The sequence below is a fragment of the Pantherophis guttatus genome, chromosome 5 (genome assembly GCF_059756535.1).
Source record: "Pantherophis guttatus breed Tessera chromosome 5, ASM5975653v1, whole genome shotgun sequence".
Taxonomy (NCBI): domain Eukaryota; kingdom Metazoa; phylum Chordata; class Lepidosauria; order Squamata; family Colubridae; genus Pantherophis; species Pantherophis guttatus.
Window position 1 is genome coordinate 26,869,737 of NC_142067.1, and position 21,360 is coordinate 26,891,096.

The following is a 21,360-nucleotide window of genomic DNA, read 5'->3' on the forward strand; positions in this document are numbered from 1 at the left end:
TTTTCAATAAAAATAAAAAAAAATATCTAATGCCCTTGAACAATGCACAGTACTGCATTACATCTCAATAAACTATAGTGTCTATAAAAATAATGTAAATAAAAATTCTGAATATTTTAAATTAATAAAAATAGTTACATTTTCAGAAGAATTGCCACTTTCTAAAACGTAGGGTTTTTTCCTCCTCTCCTTTAGGAATGGCAAAATTCTATTCAGAAGAATGCTGGACTTGCTTTTATTGAGCTCATCAATGAAGGAAGGTAATTCATTTAAAATCTTTGGACCAGTAGTCATTTTGTATTTAATTCCATTAGACAATAATATCTTCACCATCTGCTACAAAAATACCAGAGAATGAAATATTTTAATTAAAGAATTTTACAGTAGAGATGTTAGGCATAAATACTCAATTTGTTTATACATGAAATGTTGAAACAATGAACTCTTATGTTTATTTTTTTAAGAATACCTATGCAATAGTTATAAGATTTATGTGAGAACTGAACATCATCTTACAAGGGCAGCACAGGTTTTTTTTTTTTAAACAGATTCTGAGTAACCCAATCTATAATCCATCTGTCACTCCATCTGCTTTGGAGCTTCCTGTTCATAGTGTTTTTATGCAATAAGGAGGAAGTGCTCTTTTTATCATAATTCCCAATGCTATTTTCAGGTACTTTAACATCAGATAGAAATTTTATGTGTGCTATGGTATTATGGAAAGAGTTAACATTCTGGATGCAATCTAATTCTGTTAGTTTTCTTCATAATACTGTAACATTATACTCTCAACATAGTAAGTTTAGTGTTCCGTTATTATTAAGGAAAAAATAAAATTATCTTTTTTAAACTTAAGAACTATTTAAATATTAGTAATTATCTACAGCATTTTTGTTTATTTGATGCACTAATATATTATTTGCATCATTATATGTAGACGTGAAAAAATGGTAGCAGCTGTTTTGAGAATTTCTAAAAGCCTCTGCTTTCTCATTTGTTCTGTAACTTAAAATATTATTTGCAATTATCAAATGATAAGATTCAAATTTATGAAACAACATGCTGTAAGAAATATTTAATTTATAACAGTAGTCTTTCTGATAGATATATTTTGTAATATTCTTGCAGGATTCACTCAGAGATATGCATTTATTTTATTTTAACTGTGAGGAAATATGAATAATCTTTTTGTGCAAATGTTTTAATTTGATTTTTGAATGAAGAAGTAATACAGCTTTCCCGTGCTAATATCTATATGAATTAAGTAGTAATATTGGTTAGAAATATTGGTAGAAATCAGTAACCACAGCTAAGGTTAACATTATTAATAATATCTGGATATAGAATGTACATTAATTAAAAAAGAAACATGTTTTTCTTGTTCCTAAAATGTAATGGCTTCTAACGTTTGTTATATAGACATTTTTTCTGACTATAGGAGAATTTATGCTAGAAGACTTGATTACTGTTTTGTAGGCACTGAACAAATCTCAGTTTTGTGTTCCTTCTTTAAAATGCTAATCAAACAATAATTACAGCAATAATCACTGATTTTTCTACATACATTCCTCTATATTTATATCTATATCTCCATATATCCTCTATATCAATAAGTACTGTATATATCATCTGTATCTATACATCTCTATAGATATCTAGATATAGATACATATTTCATTTATGTACATTGTTAAAATGTATGCTTCTTTCTACCTAAATTTTATTTTACTCTGCAAAAAGCAAATTATTATAAATATTATTCTTCTTAATAGGTAAAGTGTGAATGCTATTCATCAATCATAGCTAGAGAATGCAATTGTGCTGTTGTCAACAATTAACAGGACATAAACAGTTGATGAATGTGTACTTGAATTAAAGTGCTCCCTTGAACAGCCTGAAATTATAAAGCAGATCATTTATAGGAATCTAACAAAGGAGTCTTATAATTAAAACAAAACAAACTTAATGGATTGTAAAATTGCTTATAATTACTATACATTTATGATTGAATTTTTAAATTGTGGATCAAAGAACAATGCAAAAGAATTTGAGAACTAGAGAACTTACATTTTTTCTTTTTAAAATACTGAAAGAAGTTCCATAATTCATGATGATCCTTGAAAATAAAATAAAATTAGTTTTATTAAACACAATTAAAATTAAATTAATTAACACTTTCAGCAATGTGTTTAATAAAATTAATTAAAGATGGGCAGCCATACAAATCTTTTTGAATAACTAAGTAAATATAAATAAATACAATTAAATTAAAAGTCATTACAAAGAATGCCTGTAATAAATAGGTTAAAACAATTAAATATAAAATCACTTCCATGGCTAGCCTAAAAAACAACTGTTTTACTTGTCTCCAGAGTTCAGCAGCATGTATAATGCAATTTCTTTAATGCAAATCTCAATACTGTTTTAAAATTGCTCTCCATCTTCAGTTTCAAAACGGTACTGTCATGTATCATGAGAGTCAGTTTGGTTCAGTAATTAAGGCATCGGGCTAGAAACTGGATATCCTAGTCCCAAGTCTTAGGAAAGAGGCAATGGCAAACCAGTTCTGAAAAAGACTTGCCAAGAAAACTGTAGGAATTCATCTTAACAGCCACCAGGAATCAACATTGACCCAAAGGAACACATACACACATACAGTATATCATGGGATACTGCACTTTGACTAAAACACATATCCAAATTTTCCTGTATAAGAGTGTGAGCAAGGTGTGTAGTTTCACAGCTTAAGGCTTTTATGAACGGATAAATAATGCTAATCAACATGGATGATTAAAATGTAAATGACTATTTATAATGCAGCCCTATAAAAAAGGAAGTCTCTCAAAATTCAGTGATCTTTACTCAGAACTCTGAGTTGTCCCCAGGTTTAGACTTTGGGGAGAGGAAGAACCTAAACGAAAGCTAGGGCTAGATTTCAGGTTTTTGGGGTTTTGGGATATCTCTGTCTTTGATGAGAATAAGAGGAGCAGCTGGGGAGTGAGTGAGAGGGCAAGTACAAAATGTGTATTTCGTTGAGCAGCAAAAATTCAGTAAAGCTCTGAAGACCTGCCTGTTCCATCTTGCAAAGGAGAGACTGCTCTTTGACTGAAAGAGTGGTATCTGTATGATGTGTGGTATCTGTACTCTTGGCATTTATCTTTTTTTTAATCCTTCCATATTAAACTGGCCTCTTTCTGGCTTTGCAGTGCTTTATTTGAAACTGAGAAAACATAGGCATTTTCTTTCACTATAAAGGATTGGAATTGTTCTGTGTTTTCTCATCAGCAAATAGTAGTACCTTTCCCTAAGATCTGAGCTCAAGCAAAACATTTGTTTTTGAGACAGTAACTAAAAATGAAGCAGCAGTAGCACCAGCAATCACCTGGCACCTGTAGAAGATAAAATAGAAAAATATTCATACCAATTTCATCCCTGCTTGCTTTACCTGAGCTATAATGTCCATAGAAAGAATTGCAAGTATGTATAGTCAAATTTGTTGCTACATTTTAAAGTGGAATTTCTGTCAGTATTATTTGGGACTTAGTTTCCCTGTTTTGGTTATCAGGTTTATACATCCTAATTCATAGAGGAATCTTTAAATGCTGCCAAAAATATGTTTGGTTCAATTGAATCATACATACAATATTTTCCAATTAAATGCCAGTTAACACAAGTAAAATACAGAACAATTTAGATAATTTCTTTGTGGAATAAATACAACACATCTAATTATTTTAGATGCACAAATCAGTAATTCAATTCAAAATATAAAATAAAGAATAGATACAAAGTAAAAAGGAGACATAAACATTCCCTTTAAAAAGATGTAAGAATGGTAAAGCTCCAATTTCATGACAGAAATTCTCCTTACAGACCTAAGAAAGAGGTCAAAAGATTGCCTTTCCTAAATACCCAGTTTGGCTAATATAGAAAATAGTTGGGGAGCACAGGTAAATTCAATTTAAGTTGCAGTATAATAAAAAAAAAAATCTCAAATGGATGACTGCAACACCACAAGATACACAGAAGTTTATCATTTTGAAAATAACTGGGAACTTAGCACTTTGGCTCTCTCTGAGAAAAATCAAGAAAAATATTCTGTTTGGTTTACAGGAATTTTATCTTTCTGAAACTACCAACACTGCTATAAATACAGTGATTTGGGACTTCATTATCTAAGTGTATATAGTATCTACAGATTTCTTTGGAAAGTTTGATAGGAAGAACTGCAGTTTCTTTCTTCACTTCCTTCTGTTTGGTTAAATTTATAGGATTGCCCAAATAGTAGGCGGGTGAATGTGCATTTGTGGGTCTTGGAAGATATTAGTTACATAAGTCACAAAAAAGAAAGCAAAGTCTGGTTTGCTTTGACTTAATTGGTTTTAGCCCACGAATAAAAATACATAATAGAAGAACCATGATATTATGTGGAAAATCAAAAATTAAATATTCAAAACTAGCTTAGTTTGATTAACCCGGTACCTGAGAAATTCACTGTTTAACTGAAATAGCACATGACTAAGAATAAAGTCATTCTTGAAGACATGTTTATCATACCTCTGGTATTCAGAAAACTGCACAAATTTGATTAAGATTTGAAAGTATTCATTCTTTCCTTTTCCAGAAAGAACATTCATATGTTTAGTGAGAAATTATTTTTTAAACTGCAAGCCTCACACTTAGAATCAGTTCTTTTACTTTTTTTCCATCTGAAGATAACTTCAAACAGCTTGATTAAGGAAGAAAAACTATGTTCCTGGTACTAAATTTCTTGTGGAGCTGGGTTTGAAACACACAGTGATTCTGTGAAGATCTTTTCCACATTTGATCACTTTAGCTGCCCAGAATCACTGGGAGCTGGATAGCATATAAATTTGTATAATAAGTAAATAGTTAATTGGATTATATAGACTGTATTAGACATATGGATGACTAACTAGTATGTTTTATATGACTCTTATATAGAACCTGTTTACAGAAATTCATTACCTTCCTTCTGCCACTCAGGTTGAAATGTCATTATAAAGTAATGATGGGAAATCTATCCTTGAGGTCACACACAACCTTTGAAATTCTATTTGTGGTTTTGAATCCCTGTCCAGCTAAAATTACAGAAAATCTAGGAACCTGTTTTTGTTTTATTTTTGTAGAAATGCTTTACATGAAAATGACTGCATAAACAGTAATGTAGGATTTCCATAGTTAGCAAAAAATAAAGTGAATCTTATCACAACTTACATAAAAAAGAAGAAAAGAAAGAAAAGAAAAGAAAAGAAAAGAAAGAAGCCTAATTGGTCACGTATATATTTCATATAATAGGTGCACCCATTAAAGTGCTCCATCTCTTAAACATTCAATGTAGTTTCAGCCACTTGTTTTTAAAGAAAACAAATAATCTTGGGTTTAATCTCTCTGCAAAGCTGTATTAAATGATTTGGATTGGTTATTGATGATTATTCTTCTACATCATCAAATTCATTAAAACTAGGAATTTTATTGTAAATATTTCTGGAAGACATCTTACAGTTCATGTGTCAAAACTAATTTGAGAGTAACATACAGTATCTGAGATCCTCTTGATGAAAAAAACATGCAACTGAATGATTTGCTTTTCTGTCTTTGTCAGAAGTCAGAAACATTCGATTAGGAACTGGAATGATTCATTGTAATAGTCAGTATATCTTATGAAAAAAGAAAAGTCCAACTAGAGAACATTTTTTAATCCACAAAGTATCTCCAAAACTATTTGCATTTGAAGAAGCAATATAAAAATAAAACTTCTAAAAGTTATTGTTTAAAATCTGCTGAAGTCTGTGATAACATGTTTATTATATTTAGTTAGATCAGACATATTTTAATATTAACTCTTATATGTCAACCAAGTAATAGTGTTTAGTTTAAAAATATAAAGAATAATCATTTGTTGATTAGATTATGTTTTTTACGTATGTGGACTTTCTACAAAGTTTTTACAACTCAATTTGTCACTAATGAGCCTGGATTTAAATTAGGAAACTAAAGCAGTGGTCTTTTGGATTAGTAGGAATGTTTAGAAATTTGAGAGTGTCTTTTTGGGACTATCACATAATGATTATCATAACTGGTGTGGCCACTTAGAAAAGAAATGGATTTCAGCCAGCCAACATCTAAAAATGTTTCTTGGATCTCAGTAGGACCCAAATGCATTATTGATAATGCAGTTTATTTTCAGGCAGAAGCTTTGCTTTCTACATGCTATCTTCCCATATTCTTTTTATCAATATTTTCCTAAAAAGTAAAATTGGGGGAAGGGAAAGATCTTGATCAATGTCAAGCAATACACTAGTGCAGGGTGTCAAACTGGTGGCCCGTGGGCTGGATGCATCATGCACAGATCACACCCAGCCTGGCTCTGCAAAGGCAAAAAAGTCACAATATGTTACATGATGTCACATGACATGATTGAGCTTGACACCTGTGCACTAGTGGGTTTTCACTACTGTGTTATTTCACAAGCCCAGAGTATATTGGTTGCTTTCTTGAATTAAAAATTGCAAAGGAAACTTATAAACTTCTTAATTAGGCCATTAGGATAAATGTGGATGAAAAATTGCTTTGGAGTTTGTTTTTTTCACAAAGCAAATAATAAGTTAATAAATTATTTTTCTTTTAATGTAAACAAATGAATTGGTGATTAATGCAATGTATCATGTCTGAGATCAATTTACTTTTTCCTTTAGATTATTGTGTCATGCAATGAAGGATCACATTGTAAGAGTTGCAAATGAGGCAGAGTTTATTTTGAACAGACAAAGAGCTGAAGATGTACACAAACATGCAGAATTTGAGGTAAGCCTTAGTTGTTGAAACCCTGGATTTCTGTTTTCACCTAACTTGTCATCATACGAAAAATAGATTTTGAAAGGAAAACTTAGATTGTTGTTATTCAAAATCTATATTAATTTTTAACAGAAATCATACATATTCATTTAAACTCTAGAAACAAATAGTGTTATATTTAGAATCTTTTCTATTCATATTTTTAAAAGTAACAGTATTGCTCTGGTACTGCTGATGTAGATTACCAATTCCATTACAGTTTAAATGTAAAATTTGTTACTAGGATTGTCTGAAATTTCTGCTATATTATGTTGATTATTTTTACAAGTAAGTCAGGATGGTGAATATATCCAACATACCTTCCTCCTCCTATTCTTCACGCAACAATAACCGTGGGAGAAAGTGACTAGCCCAAAGTCACTCAGCCAGGTTTTCATGGCTAAGGCGGGAATAGAATATTTTTATTGGAAAAGATGAGCAGAGAATTCCAGAAATATATACTGTGAATATATACTCTCAGCAGTATGTGTGTGTGTTTGTGTACACATACTTACATACTCTCAGTAGAGTCATACAAGGTGTGAAGGTCATCCAAACTGCCTGCTTCAGGCAAGTACGCATTTAAATTGGGCACCAGTTATGTAGGAGAATACTAGAGGTGGAAGATACAGAAAAAGAATCATTTTATACTACGTGGGGAAAAGCAGTGGTAAACTGCTCCTGTATTTTACCAAGAAAACCACATTAATAGAAAGACTGGCTTACTATTGAGGAAAAACTGAGGATCTTTTGGAATATAATGGTGTTTATGATGTGGGTAGTTTAAAATATTCCAGATGTCTGTTGGTGAGTTTTCCATGCAGGAAAAAAAAATCCAAAGAAGCAAAGATAGAATTACAGTGGGAACATGAAATATAAGCATAAACTTGAGAAAGTTCAACATAATGAAGGGTGAAATGAATTGAATACACATTGACATCTTAGACACTAGCAAATTGAAATAGATATTGGACACTTCCCGTATTCCACTGTTTACTACTCAGTACATGAACAACAAGGAACAGTATATTCAGCAAGGGCATAGCAAGAATAGTATTTGGCTACAATGCTATCAATAACTGAACAGTAACGATTAGACTTAATGGGCAATCCTGTAATATGACAGTTATTCACATTTATACTCAAACCAATGATACAGAAAAACAAGACGTTGATGAGTTTTATGAACAAATTCAAGTTTAAATTGACTGAACATACAAACAAGAATAGCAAAGTTGGAAATATAAAGGAGGAATCTTTTCAGGTACTGCTGAAACCCAAGAAACAGAAGCAGTGAACTGCATGTTAGAACAAATGATGGAAATTGCCAAGAAAAAAAGAGATACTAAAGCCAAGAAAGACAAAGTTTCCAGGAAAAAACAAATAATTTCAGGGAGCTCTTAAAGAAAAAAGCAGTATTACAATAACATCTGTAATGACACTGAAGATGGAACCAGATACAGAAAATGAGACAAGTTTCTCAAAAGATTTCTGAACCCAGAAAGGGGTTTCAACTTCAAATTGACACCAATGGACTGATAGTAACTGATTCAAAGGAGATTAAAGAAAGACAAAAGAATACTGAAATAGTATGTAATAGAAATTTCAACATTTTAAATATGTTAGAAGATATTCCCTACTTACAAGAACTTATCATACTTGAAGTTGAAGTTAGGTTGTTAGCACTTTCATCATTACCAAATTGGAAGGCTGCAGGAATTGGTGAATAGCCACAGAAAGAAGAATAAAGATATTAATCAAACTATGCCAGCAAATCAGTAGGATGACACTGGGCCCAACAGACTAGAAGAGATAAATCTGCATTCCAGTATCAAAGAAAGAATACTCAACAGAGTGTGCAAACTATTATACAATATCCTTAATTTCACATGTTGATAAAATAATGCTTAATGCTTATCTCCAACATTGTTTAGATTCCTACATAGAAAGGGAGATGCCAGATGTTCAAGCTTTAGGCTTTAGATTGAGGAATAACATATCATGAATGCATACTGAATAATTGAATAGACCTTAAAATACCCCAAAATGGTATGCATTTCATTAATTTCAGGAAGACTTTGAGTTTGTTGATTATGCCAAGCTGTGGAATATGCTTTTTACTTATCAGGGTATATGATATATAAAGATCGTTCAAGGCAAACAAGTTACTTTTTCTGCCATAATAGTTCCTGAGATGTTAAGCAACAGTCATGAGAAACTCAAAACGATATGCAGGAACCACATTCAGGGCTATATGCTCTGGGATCATTTTCTGTCCTCCACAGGATTCTTAAATAGCTCACACAGACACATATCACCCAGACTTCGACTGGGAAAGTCCAAATGAGATCCCTGGAACTGTGAGCTTATCTGGACTTAATTTGATTCTGTGACTCCTGATTTTGTGATTCCTAATCCATCCATCCTTTTGGTTAAAGCTTTTGCTCTGTATAACTGCACTGAATGATAGTTTCCCGAATTATTAAAATTTGCTATCAATCTAATGTATTGTAATACAGGTTTTTAATATGCAAACATAGCAGAAATCTCTTTTCCACAACAGACAATATTACCTTTTGACAAAGTTCTCAATGTTTGAGAAAAACAGGAGCCGAATCCAAGCTAAATTATTTGAAACTGGGTCTGTTTGAAAGCAATAGGATAATTGTGACAACTGATTTCAATGACAACATTTGTTTATATTTCTATATTATTTTTAAAAGTATATCCTGTGGATTTGTAGATATACAGTACCTCTCTGGGTAACTTAATCTGGAATGGAACGATTAGCAGCATTCCAATATACTATCTCTCCTGTACAATTGTGTTGGGGGATTTTTTTTCTGGAATGTTTTTCCCTACTGTTTCTGGCTTAATTCGTGTTTCAAATTCCTTTTCTGTTTCTTCCCATCACATCAATTTTGGTCCCATTCCATTGGACTGTAAAGAAAATTTAAAAATGTATACTTGTATTTAAATGCCCATAATTAAGGATTGAATAGAAACGAATTTATTTATTTTTATTTATTTTTATTCATTCATTCATTCATTCACTCACTCACTCATTCATTCATTCACTCATTTCACTATAAAGATTGTGGTCTTACCAGTCATTACAGAAACCTTACTATTTAGACTCCTATCTATTCATCCTTGGGAGTTGGCACAACATATACAGTCTTTCCTCTTTTGTATTATAGTCTGTAAATTCTGCCAAATAACAGTTTATCATGATTGGTAGGATGAAAGAACTGTCTGTCTGTCTCTTTTGCTATTACTTGAACTACAAATCAGTCTTGCTACTTTTATTTTTTTGGCACAGATTAAAAACAGATCTTTGATTTACATTTCATTCATGTATATGTGTATGTATGTATGCATGTATGTATGTATATATGTATTTGTGTACACACACACATACACACACCATACATTGCATTGCAAACTTAGAATCTTATCAAACATATTCTAAATATTTTGACTTTAAATTTTAAAGATCACATTTGCAATTAAGTGTATGTCACACTGAAATTTCATACAGCTTCAGTGGTAAATAACATTTGATATTTATCAGAGCATTCTGCAGTAAACTTAAGATGACAGTAGAAGATTGAGTTATCTGCCCTTTGAAGAATTTATTGCAGTATAAGATCTGTCAGAAACGTAGACAAAATGAGAATATTCAATTAGATTCCAGCTTCAGTTAGCAAACACAATTTAGAATATTAACCAAATTCCCTTAAGGGGAAATCTTAAGTCAATTTTCTAGTGAGCAAACAAAGACATTTCTGAAACATGAGTTTCTTTAAAAATGTAAGTCCTTCACTTTTAAAAATATTAGCATTGCACAATAAACAAAAAGAGCTTTTTATAAAAAATTAAAAATAGAATTTCAGCATAGGAATAGCAAATATTTCACCCAATCACTCATCACAATCCCTTGACCTAAAAACCCCCCCAAAAAACTGTTCCACAGAACTATGTGTGTGTATGTGTGTGTGTAAATAAATAATAGCAAGTTAAAAGATAAAATAGAATAAAATAGCATAGATTCAGAGCTGCTTGCCCATTATCATCATTAGACTGCCTTGCCCCCCATCCTGTATTTGAAAACAATGAAACAATATGTAATTCTTCTTTAACATAAGAAGGATAAGAAAATTTTATTTCATCATTAGTCCATTTTCTCTAAAAAGCCTATTTCACAGTTAATATCCATTCATTCTGTTAACTTCTATAATTGCTCAGAATGAAAAATGAAAATTTGATTTAACTGTCCAATAAGCTGATGAAATATTAACCTCATTACTGAACAGTATTATTGTACTAATTGGTGTTTCTTTCTACAAATAGGTAAATTGAAAAATTAACCCCTTGATGTCTATGGTCTTAAAATACATTTAACTAAAACATATGCCTATCCTGATGGAGAAATGTGCAATAGTTTTACATTATTCAAACATGCAGTTTTTATGCTTTTTCATATTAGAAAACAAAATATACTACAAATTATTATGAATACGGTCTCAAATGATATCAAACAGATGGAAAATGCTTTGAAACACATTCTCAAAAGGGCCATATGCTGACAATAACTCCTTTTCTTTCTATCACCTTTTCCTTCCGTTTTCCCCCTCAATTCTCACATGTTCACTGAGTACAATTTATTATTATATAGATTTGAAATTTAATGGCAAAATATATCAAGATTTACTTGTATAACCTACAATACAATTTGTTCACCCTGTTTGCAAATCTATACATTATAATGTTAATTCATATCAATATTATCCACAAAACTGCAGGATTTGTTGAAATACTAGCACAACTGCTTAAAAGTCATAACACAATGGTGCAGTTAAATTGCTACACATGATTGATAAGAAGATACAAAAAATCACAGCTGTGGTCAAGATGTACCAGTATTTATATTCTAATTCCAATAAGCGATCAAGACTAAAGAATGTTCAAACTACTGAATAAATGCACTTATTTTACATATTAGTAACATAATACTTAAGAGTTGAACTCCTGACTTGAATAGTATTGGGAACAGGAACTGATAGATATATAAGCTTGATTCAAAAGCGACATGGATATTGCTCACGTTTAGAAATTATGGGAAGGCAAAGAAGTTTTTAAAAAAACAAGTACAAGTAGCTCTCAACTTATGATCCACAATTGAGCCCAAAATTTATGTTGCTAAATGAGACAGTTGTTAAGTGTATTTTGCCCCATTTTGTGACCTTTCTTGCCATAATTATGAAATGAATCACTGCAGTTGTTAAGTTAGTTACGTTTGTTAAGTGAATCTGGCTTCCCCATTGACTTTGCTTATCAGAACATCACAAAAGAGGATCACGTGATCCTGGACACTGCAATCATCATAAATGTGAACCAGTTGTCAAGCATCTAAATTTTGATCACATGACCATGGGGATCATTTTTTTGCAGTGATGGAACTTCGAATGGTCACCAAATGAACTGTTGTAAATCAAGGACTACCTACATTTTTGCTTTATGCTCATTTTTGCTGACAGTGTAGTCCAATTGTAATTATTTCTTTAAAAGATGGGTGTACTGAAAAATTGTTACGAAGACCAGGAAATAATAGTTCAAATGGAATAAGGAGCCACTAAATGCTTCTAAATTGGATAATCTTCTCCTAACTGTATCCATTTAACATCTCTAGAATATGTCATGAAAAATGCCTAAATAAAAGATATAAAAACTGGTATTATAATTATTGGGAAAAACATAACCTCAGATATGCAGCTGGTATAATGCAAGGAAGATTTTAAGGCCTTTCTTGTTGAAAGTAGAAAGAAAGTACAGAAGCTGATCAGCCATTGAAGATTTTAAAAGTTTTGTTTTCAATGTGGCTATTTTACTATTTCAGATTTGTATTGTTTGTCTTCTAATGTTTATATTAATTGTATGCCTCAGGAGATCTAGTTAGACTGAACACAGTGAAAATTATTTTTAGCAATAATAAATGTTAGTTTAAACAGGATTAATAAACATTGAAGTAGAAACTAGATTAAGCCTCATAATCAATTATCACAATCAAGTTTGTGATGCTATAAGAGAAGCCATTTTTTACATTAGGTTGTAATGCTGAATTTTAGGCAAGTTTAAACTCTTTTCTATGAATATATTAGGAAAAGACTATAATCTGTACTGTTTCTTTTGCAATATTTTTCAAATCAACTTTGTGCTATATACGTTAATGTAATATTTGCAAGAATAGACTTAGACTTAGAATAACTTTACTGTCATTTTAAATGTACACTAATTGGCACACATTAAAATGAAATTACATTGCATACAGCTCTCAAAGGGTCACCATCTCTAATATACATTACATAAACATGACCAAAAAAATATGCACACACCCATGCCCACATATATTATATGACACAAACAACACAGTCTAGTTCAGATGTATGCATGTACAGGACAAGAAAAATAAATCTTGCAATTGTAGCAGATGGATGGCATAGAGAACAAAACTGTTACATAATCTAGTAGTCCTACTAGAAATACTTTGAATCCTCCTCCTTGAGGGGAGCCACAAAAAACAAACAGTGAAGTGGGTGTGTGGGGTCTCTAACAATGCTTCGAGTGTAAGCACGTGGCACTTATAAGCAGTATCCTGAATAACTTCCTATAATCTTCTTGTTGTCCTTACCACTCTCTATATGGACCTTCTATCTGAGTCACTGCTACCACCAAACCAAACAGTGATGCAGTTTGTTAAAACACTCTCAATCTTGCCATGATAGATATAGCTAGTTACAAAATGTAATCAAATTGATGTTTTTCTTTGCCACCCATCCTAACTTACCTTCATCTCTTTTCTTCTAGTAAGGTTTCATATACCATTTTATTTTCTAAGAATGCCTATGGAGCCTATATAAGACCCAGAGGCATTTTTTAAAATAAAGCTAAGGATAAAGCCTGAAGTTCACAACAGGGAACTTCTCATTAAAATAAGTTTACAAATAAGAGTTCTTTAAAAAGTAGAGATGGAGCAGATAACCTAAAAAAGCATTGGGAGGGAGGGGCAGGTAATGTTTATATTAGCATCTGTAGGCATCATATTACTTGATGGATTTAGAACCAAGGATATAATATACTGATTCCATCCAGATTTTCATTGAAATATTACATACGTCATCATTTTGCCTTAATTTCCAGTGATATAGAAGAAACTTTCTGAATTTTGATACAAAATATGAGACAGAAGATAAGGTTAGCATGTAATAAAAATGAAGAATCAGTTTGTAAGGAAGCATGAATTTTTGATGAATGAGATCTGTGTTATATATTATTTCTCTCTCAGAGCTATTGCTCTTCATATGAAGCAAAAAATTTCTGGATTTTCATTTTCTATAAAAAAGAATCGTTCAATGACAAATGAAAAAAACGAGGGATATATTTTGCTTAAGTGATCAATGCATTGTAGTAATCCTTGTCAAGGATCCTTGATCCTTGTCAACATAAAATGTTTTATGTAAAATATATAATAAAATACTTTTTATATATGTGTGTAGAATTGTGTTTGTGTGTTTTAAAAGCAATACTCCCCTCTTTTTTGCTCTCTATCAAGAAACATCTTTTAAGAGTCATTGGGAATTGTGTGCGATGTTGCTGACACAGAAATCCTTGGGGCAAGAATAAATATTTTTCACTTGTACCCATTTTTGGATATTTACAGTATACCCTGGCTTGGGTAGAGCACATGTTACACTTCTGCTATATGAGCTGCATTGGTTACCAGTCTGTTTCCAGGTCAAATTCAAGGTTCTTCAGCGGTTGATCTATGAAACTCTATTTCATGAAACTCTTTGTCAACCTATGGCATGGGACTTATTAGGAATAAACAAATTTTATTGTGTCCTATGTACAGTGTCAATAATTTTTTTTAAAAGAAAGGTTTAGCAAGAGTAAAACAAGCTTAAGTTATTTGCCTAATGAAATCATAAATGTCACTTCTCTTTTTAGTCTCAATGTGCCCAATATGCTGCTGATAGAAGAGAAGAGGAGAAGATGTGTGATCATCTTATCAGTGCAGCCAAGCATCGTGATCATGTTACAGCAAATCAGCTAAAGCAGAAAATACTGAATATTCTCACTAATAAGCATGGTGCTTGGGGAGCTGTTTCATATAGGTATGTTGTTAATTTAATGCTTCTGATCTGGTATTTTGAATGGATGTGAGCATTTATGATACAAATGATCTGAATCAATTCCTGTTCATGCAATTATTACATTGTAAACATAATCTGGAACTTAACTGAATTGTAAAGTACTCCTTTAGCTTTCACTACTTCCTCTTTCTCTTTATGCTATCTTATTTCTTTCTTAGCCTTTATATTAACCCAATGAGCTCATTTCTTTCCTCATTTTTCTGAGGTGAGTACATGTGATTTAATTATTATTATTTTATTATTATTTATTGAATTTGTATACTGCCCTACTCCCGAAGGACTCAGGGCGGTGAACAGCCAAAACATAAAATACATATAATACAAATATTAAAAAACCATTAAAATACAATTAAATAAATTGGCCCAGAGAACAAAATTTAAAACACCCCACATTTACAAGACAAATTTAAAATTTAAAAAATTTAAAAACAGTTTAAAAGAGAGGTTAGGCCAGGCCGGCCTGCTGGAATAGGAATGTTTTGAGGGCACGGCAGAAAGCGCACAGATCCGGGATCCTCCGTATCTCTGGGGGGAGCTCGTTCCAGATGGCGGGTGCTCCCACAGAGAAGGCTCTCCCCCTGGGGGCCACCAGTGGACACTGTTTGACCGACGGCACCCTAAGAAGCCCCTCTCTATGGGACCGTACTGGTCGGTGAGAGGCTACTGGTGGCAGAAGGTGGTCTCGTAGATACCCCGGTCCTAAACCATGGAGTGCTCTAAAGGTGGTAACCAAAACCTTGAAGGGCACCCGGAAGACCACCGGGAGCCAGTGCAGCTCGCGCAGGAGGGGGGTCACATGGGAGCGCCACGTCACTCCCATAACCACCCATGCGGCCGCATTCTGGACCAGCTGGAGCCTCCGGGTGCTCCTCAAGGGGAGCCCCATGTAAAGAGCATTGCAGTAGTCCAGGCGGGAGGTGACGAGGGCATGAGTGACCGTATTTAACAAGTCCTGATCCAGAAAGGGACGCAACTGGTGAATCAGGCAAACCTGATAAAATGCCCTCCTGGCCACAGCCGTCAAGTGCTCTTCTAAAGACAGCTGTGAGTCCAGGAGGACACCCAAGTTGCGAGCTCTCTCCGTGGGGGCCAATGACTCGCCCGCAATAGACAGTGATGGCACCAACTGACTATATCGGGATGTCGGAAACCACAGCCACTCGGTCTTGGATGGGTTGAGCCTTAGTCTGTTTCTCCCCATCCAGATCCGTACAGCCTCCAGGCATCAGGACATCACTTCAGTGGCATCATTGGGGTGGTCCGGGGTGGAGATGTACAGCTGAGTGTCATCAGCATACTGGTGGTACTTCACCCCAAAACCACGGATGATCTCACCCAGCGGCTTCACATAAATGTTGAACAGAAGGGGCGAGAGGACCGACCCCTGTGGCACCCCACATACAAGGGGCCTCGGGGTCCACCTCTGTCCCCCTGCCAACACAGACTGCGACCGGTTGGAGAGAAAGGAGGAGAACCACCACAGGACGGTGCCCCCCAGCCCTAACTCTTCCAGCCGGTGCAGCATGATACCATTGTCGATGGTATCAAAAGCCGCTGAGAGGTCTAATAGGACCAGAACAGAGGAGCAACCCTTGACCCGAGCCCTCCAGAGATCATCAACCAATGCGACCAATGCTGTTTCCGTGCTGTACCCAGGCCTGAAGCCCGACTGGAACGGATCCAGATAAGCCGATTCCTCCAGGTACTGAGTGAACTGTCGTGCTACCACACTCTCAACAACCTTCGCAACAAAGCAAAGGTTGGAGACTGGACGGTAATTAGCCAGCACTGCCAGGTCCAGGGAAGGCTTCTTGAGGAGAGGTCTCACCACCGCCTCTTTCAAGGCAGCGGGAAAGACACCCTCACTCAAAGAAGCATTTATAATCCCTCGCGTGTAACCTCCCGAGAGGCCAGCACCAACCAGGAGGGACACGGGTCCAATAAACATGTGGCAGCATTCAGTCTACTCAGTATCCTGTCCACACCTTCAGGAGTCACAGAGTCAAACTCTTCCCAAATAATATTCTCAAGACCTGCCTCCATCCTCCCCCCTGAATCTACCCCATCAGAGTCCAGCTGTTCCCAAATCTGAGCGATTTTATCATACAGATACTGTACAAAATCCTGAGCTCTACCCTCCAAGGGGTCCTCCCGTGCTTCCTGAAGGAGCAGGGAGCGGGTCACCCTAAACAGGGTGGCCGGGCGATTATCTGATGACGCAATAAGAGCGGAAAAATAGTTACATTTTGCCGCTTTTATCGCCACTAGGTAAGTCTTAATATGAGACCTTACCAGTGTTCAGTCAAATTCAGACTGGCTGGCCCTCCAACCGCTCTCCAGGCGTCTTTTCCGGCGCTTCATCTCCCTCAGCTCCTCGGTAAACCAAGGAGCCAAGCGAGATCGGCGCCAAGTCAGAGGCCACAAAGGCACGACCCGATCCAAAGCTCCAGCGGCCGCCCTGTCCCAGGCGACTACCAGGTCTTCGGTCGAGCCGTGAGCCAGAGCCTCAGGAAACAGCCCAAGCTCCGTCTGGAACCGATCCGGGTCCATTAAGCGCCTGGGGCAGAACCACCTCATCGGTTCCGCCTCCCTGCGGCGGGTTGTAGCGGTTTGAAGGTCAAAGCGAAGGAGAGAATGATCCGACCACGACAAGGGTTCAATCACTATATCCCCAATATCGAGATCATTCAGCCACTGATCAGAGACAAAAACCAAGTCCAGAGTGTTTCCCCCCATGTGAGTAGGGCCATGCACTAACTGGGTCAGGTCCATAGCCGTCATGAAAGCCATGAACTCCCGCGCTGCCTCAGATGCTTCACCAGCGGATGGCAGGTTAAAATCCCCCATGACCATAAGCCTCGGGGTATCAACCGCCACCCCGGCTATAACGAGCAGTTCAGGCAGGGCCGCTGCCATGTGGCAGGGAGCCAGATATGTGATCAGCAAGCCCACCTCTACCCCATGACCCCACTTTACCAGGAGGGACTCACATCTGGCAATCTGAGGAACAGTGGCCTCCCTCGGACCGAGATCTTCTTTTATAACAATCGCCACCCCCCCGCCCCTACCCTGTGACCTCTGTTGATGAAATGCGTGGAAACCAGGAGGACACATTTCAACGAGGGGGACCCCCCCTCTTGGCCCAACCAGGTCTCCGTAATTCTGCCAGATCCGCTCCCCCCTCCTGAACAAGATCACAAATGAGGGGGGCTTTATTTACTACGGATCTGGCATTGCATAACATCAGCCGAAGGTCTGGGCCCTGAGAATCTGGACTACCTGGGGAACAAGAGGAGCCTTGGGGGCTGGAGCGCGCCACCGCTTGAAGACAGCGGGCGCGCACTCCCACAACCAGGTTTGGCCCCCAGCTCCCGCCATATCTGTCCCTCCCACTCACAGTACTGATGTATTGGCCCTCATCGTTACAAACTCTAACCCCCTCATCGACCCGGAGCCCCGTGTCTCCCGTGCCATGCCCCCCAGCCGGGCCTGGTCCCACCCTCAGTGGGTTATCCCCCAAACCCACAACCCTAGTTCCAATCCAACCCTCCCCCCCCAGAACCCCTTAAAAATTTAATTAAAAATTTGGATAGAAAACTTCTCAGCCTCCTTTTCGCTGCATGCCACCTCTCGGGGTTCCAAAATCTGTCATCAAGATAGGCCCTCGATAGTGTGGAGGGCCAGACCTGCGAGAGGGGGGAATCTCGCAACACCAAAAGTTCGGCCGCTGAATACATCCGAAAACAGCCTGGAGTAAAGATGATATATGGTCGGGGATTCAATCATGATAGTCAAGTAAAATGGTCCCGGAGAGAAAATACAGAGCCTTTGGGTATGGGTCATCTGGAATCCACTGCCCTCTCACGGCAGTGAAAAAGAGTCTCAGCCATTCAAAAGAAACCGGAGGATAAAAATGCCAAAACCACCCTTTCACGGTGGCTGGCATTAAAAAGATGGACTATCACCTCCGGTAATAGAACGGCAGTAGTGAACCAGGCTCCCTTAGTACCCACAATCCAAAGGCCAAGAACTCTCCTTAAGGCTAAAAGGTATGAGATGGAATATAGAGCCAAGACGAGGGGGGCAGACTAAAGATGGTAACAAGGAGAGGATAAGATGGATCCAGGGAGGGTTCTTCAAGGCCAGTGATAAGCTTCTTTTGTAAATTTTGGCAAAAGGAAGCAGGATTTACTACAGACTTGGAGATCCTGTGAGCAGCATCAATATAACTAGTGAGCCCAAAGTCTTTCAAATAGATTGACCATAATTAGAAAATAGCCATAACCATAGCAATGTATGTTAATCTGGAGTAAAATTACATTAACTTTCTTTGCAGATTTAGGTCAAGATCACTTGACACTTTAGGTCAAGACCACATAGAGAGGAATGAGGAAAAATAATGGTAGTTCTGTAATAAGGAAAAATAAAGATACTCTTGAGTTGAGCTCAGCTCTTTGTGATTGCATCCATTTGGTGTCCTTGGTAGCATTCCTCTACATTGCCTTGTTTTTCCCAGAATCTTTTCCCTCAACTTCTCAAGCTAGCCAATAGTCTTAGAATTCTCAAGTGGTCACTTGAAATATTAACCAGGACTGGATTTGCTTAGTCATAATTGCCTTAGGTGCAGTTTCCTGAAGCCCAATTCTATAATCTCATAAGCAAAGCTAGACTGATTATTGAGTATGTTTTGAAAGTTGAAACTTGCACTGCATTGCCCAAATTTGTGGAAATCTGCAGAGGTGATAGGTAAGGAATAGCTTCTTAATTATAGCAACCAAATTTTATAATTCTTTCACAGGGAATCTTATCTAGTCTTCCTATTAAGGAAAGTAAATGAAGTCTGCTTTGTTTTAACAGGTATTCAGGAACAGTCGATTGAATTTTCTTTTGTATAGTCATTTAATACTTAGCTATTTTTAAGAATGCTGTTTGTATGTAATTATTTTTTATTAATTTAAAAAATATGACACATAAAAATCACATTTATTGTATACATAAAAGTATACATACAAAGAATTAAAAGAGTATAGAGTATAGTTTATTGAATAGCCCGAAGGCCTTTTCAAACAAAACAGAAAAGAGAAAGGGAAAAAGATAAAACAGTTACAAAAATAGCAATCTAAAAATATATGATAAATGACATTAAAATTTTACCATATCAAATTTCAATAGCTAAGTTGCCAAGACTAGATAACCCAAATAGGATAGCTCCTCTCTAACTGAGCTCATCTTTCTTACAATCGATAAAATTTTCCTTGATATAACTGGCTCGTATTGCCGTCAACCTTTTAAGGTATCGAGTGATCGCTCTTACCAGGGGAGGAGAGTCAGCCCTCAACAGAAATGCTAATTTTTGGCTTATATTCCAGTGGGGAAATTTATTTATAATTGGGGACAGATATTGATTTCTAACTTCCTGATAGAGACTACATTCAAATATTATATGCGCCGTGTCCTCCACATATGCATATTCTTTTGTCATACGGGATTTTCCGATAACGGCTGAATCTAACGTTGGTATCTAGAAGTTCGAATCTAAATTTAACAAATAACTGTCTCTCCACTGATGGCATTTCTAAATATAAATACTTTTCCAGGGTGAAAGTTGTTTTAACTGCTGTCAGCAGTTTAAGGTAATGATTAGTTGAAAGGGTTGCCATATCCATTTGCCCATGTATAGAATTAAAAGATGAGTAAATGTTTTAATGGAACATGTTGATTTTTTTAAAAAAAACCTCCACCTTTAAAAAAATGCCAATATTGAACTTGTAATAAGTCCCTTAAAAAACTTAAAATTTCTGACAATGAAACTTCATCACTGCCCTTAGTGTTAAAGCTTTCTGAAATACAACTGTCTACATTTGGGCAAAGATAAAATCAATCCAACTTTGATTGCTTGTCCCTAAAAGATTATATAGCTCTTTATTTATTACACTGTACAAATAATCAGAAGTTACAGCAGAACCAGATTTTATGGTACTTTAATATTTCTTAATGAGTATCATCTTTATTTCTGGTTGTGAAATATTCTGGTTGTGATATTTTATTTCTGTGTATATAAATAAACAAGCAAATAAAAAAAGACATGTTAAGCATACATATATTTCTGGTGAAAGTAAGAGGCGCTTAATAAAGTGGAAAAGTTTTGATGATGGTATTAATAATAATATACAAATACAAAAGTTATATTTTCTATTGTAAAGCAGAAATCTTCTTTTGCCATGGTTGGTTTAATTTAATGTTGCCTGGAGAAAATATATATATATATATATATATATATATATATATA

General features: G+C 35.6%; 1 protein-coding gene across 4 annotated transcripts in view; it reads left to right on the forward strand.

The window, feature by feature from the left end:
* The window catches only part of NBEA (neurobeachin), a 365,883-nt gene that overhangs the window by 160,779 nt on the left and 183,744 nt on the right, over positions 1 to 21,360 (forward strand). For all 4 annotated transcript variants that reach the window (XM_087894770.1, XM_087894771.1, XM_087894772.1 and 1 more), the window contains 3 exons: positions 196 to 260; positions 6,720 to 6,828; positions 14,866 to 15,032. In XM_087894770.1, coding sequence (XP_087750896.1) covers positions 196 to 260; positions 6,720 to 6,828; positions 14,866 to 15,032 — 341 coding nt within the window. The remainder of the gene's footprint in view (positions 1 to 195; positions 261 to 6,719; positions 6,829 to 14,865; positions 15,033 to 21,360) is intronic.